Source organism: Priapulus caudatus, unplaced genomic scaffold, assembly GCF_000485595.1.
Source record: "Priapulus caudatus unplaced genomic scaffold, Priapulus_caudatus-5.0.1 Scaffold639, whole genome shotgun sequence".
NCBI lineage: Eukaryota > Metazoa > Priapulida > Priapulimorpha > Priapulimorphida > Priapulidae > Priapulus > Priapulus caudatus.
In genome coordinates this window covers 183,868-185,561 of record NW_014577700.1, presented here as the reverse complement: position 1 = coordinate 185,561, position 1,694 = coordinate 183,868, and the positions used below count along the sequence as shown (strand labels likewise).

At 43.6% G+C, this 1,694-nt stretch overlaps 1 protein-coding gene across 1 annotated transcript; it reads left to right on the top strand.

Moving 5' to 3' along the window:
* Nucleotides 1–503: 503 nt before the first annotated feature.
* On the top strand, nt 504–1,461 carry LOC106812373 (chromobox protein homolog 7-like). Its single transcript, XM_014816233.1, has 4 exons — nt 504–646; nt 742–785; nt 885–950; nt 1,087–1,461. The coding sequence occupies exons 1-4, from the start codon at nt 548–550 to the stop codon at nt 1,238–1,240; spliced, it is 363 nt and encodes a 120-aa protein (XP_014671719.1). The 5' UTR covers nt 504–547; the 3' UTR covers nt 1,241–1,461.
* The last annotated feature ends 233 nt before the right edge of the window (nt 1,462–1,694 follow it).

Genomic DNA, 1,694 nt, shown 5'->3' with positions numbered 1-1,694 from the left:
AGTATATATGTGTGTCTTAAATGTAGGTTTCAAAAAGAATTGCATAAATGCTAATAATTTCGTTTTAAATTTGCATCAGTATCTATGCGTGTCCAAACTAATTGCCCGTGCTGACAATAAAGGGTACTTGAGCGCTCATAATTATAATTTGTCTAATTATAATAATTATATTCACGAGATATTTACACGGAATTTTATTCCCCACGACGCGCGATCCATCGAGGGGAAAAAATTATTAAACTTGCATAGACCCTTAAACAAATCCCTCAGTCACTTAGCATCACACGGCCAACTAACTCCCCGCATCCTCTAGCTATCAATCCATTATTACTTTATGAGGCGTTATATCGTCTCTGTTACGTTATCCTACTCGCAACACGCAGCTGCATGCACTCATTACATCGAAGCAAACGTTTCTACAGCAGGCACCCGCAGCCGAGTCGAATAAAACACGTGACGTCACGCGTGCGGTGTATTATGGGTAGCTGTCATAGTTGTTGCGGAACGATTGCGGCCAGTAATGTACGCAGCAGCACAATAACATCAAATGGTGAAGTCGGAAGAATTTGACGAAATCATGGAACTTTCTGGTGTCGGAGAACGTGTTTTCGCCGCCGAGCGCATCGAAAAGAAGCGGATACGTAAGGTATGGAATGAGGTTCATCCGTTTATCGTAGTGTAGTTGTTGTTGCGTTCTTGTAAACCGCATCGCAGAGCTAAATTGTCGCCTTATGTTTTTAGGGCCGAGTGGAATATCTCGTGAAATGGAAAGGCTGGAGTCCGAAGTAAGTACCGTTACAATAATTTCAAATTTCTCGAATTTTCTTTATCGCATCGCGTCCAATTTCATGCATTACGTTTATCAATGATTCTTAATTTGACAGATACAACACATGGGAACCGGAAGAAAATATACTCGACGATAGATTACTGGAAGCTTTCGAACGGAGGTGAGTACGAAAATTTCCAATATGGCGGTCAGATTTCGGCCCGGCTGTTTACATTGCGCGTAGACTTCTCCGTTGCAAATTGCGTGCGCTGTTCGGGCGGTGGAGACAACTGCAGAGTGAATGTTCTCGATTGCAGTTTGCAGGAGAGGGGCTACACTGGCTTGAAGAGAGGTCCGAAACCGAAAAAACACTTGCTACAGGTGAGTGTTTGTTCTTGTTTACATCGTTCGTCGCGGAAATGCACACATGTACGAAATGCCTACGCTCGGCGAAGTGTGGTTTTCGTCTGACAAGAGAAGTACTACTCGGATTCTGTATGCCGAGACGTTTATATCTGCACAATGTTATTCTATTCCGGTAGCAGTAACTGGCTCGTGTGTTCAGCAACGTGCATCCCTGCAGAGTGTTATCGTTCTCCGGCCGACTGGTAACGGTGGGACTGTGAAATGTAGTATCTCGTAGGCTGCAAACGTAATAAGTAGAACGGCAACTGTCGAAGATTTCGCAAAAATGAAAAGATGCATTTAGGATGAGTTTGGCGAACGATAGTTTTGTAGGGAAGATTTTTATTGCGTCGTCACAGAACGTACGCAATGATGGTCGAAGGTGTCGTGTATAATTTATCTGTCTTTATGGCCCAAGGATAGAGAACATGGGTGCCAATAAAACCAATGTGCCTAACCCTAACCCTAATTCTAACCCTAACCCTAACCCTAATCCTAACCCTAACCCTAACCCTAACCC

Bases quoted from the DNA above. Each gene is read 5' to 3' on its own strand.
- LOC106812373 (XM_014816233.1), top strand. From the start codon at position 548: ATGGTGAAGTCGGAAGAATTTGACGAAATCATGGAACTTTCTGGTGTC. The intron at 647-741 runs GTATGGAATGAG...TTATGTTTTTAG, and splicing joins AAAAGAAGCGGATACGTAAG to GGCCGAGTGGAATATCTCGT. The intron at 951-1,086 runs GTGAGTACGAAA...TCTCGATTGCAG, and splicing joins CTGGAAGCTTTCGAACGGAG to TTTGCAGGAGAGGGGCTACA.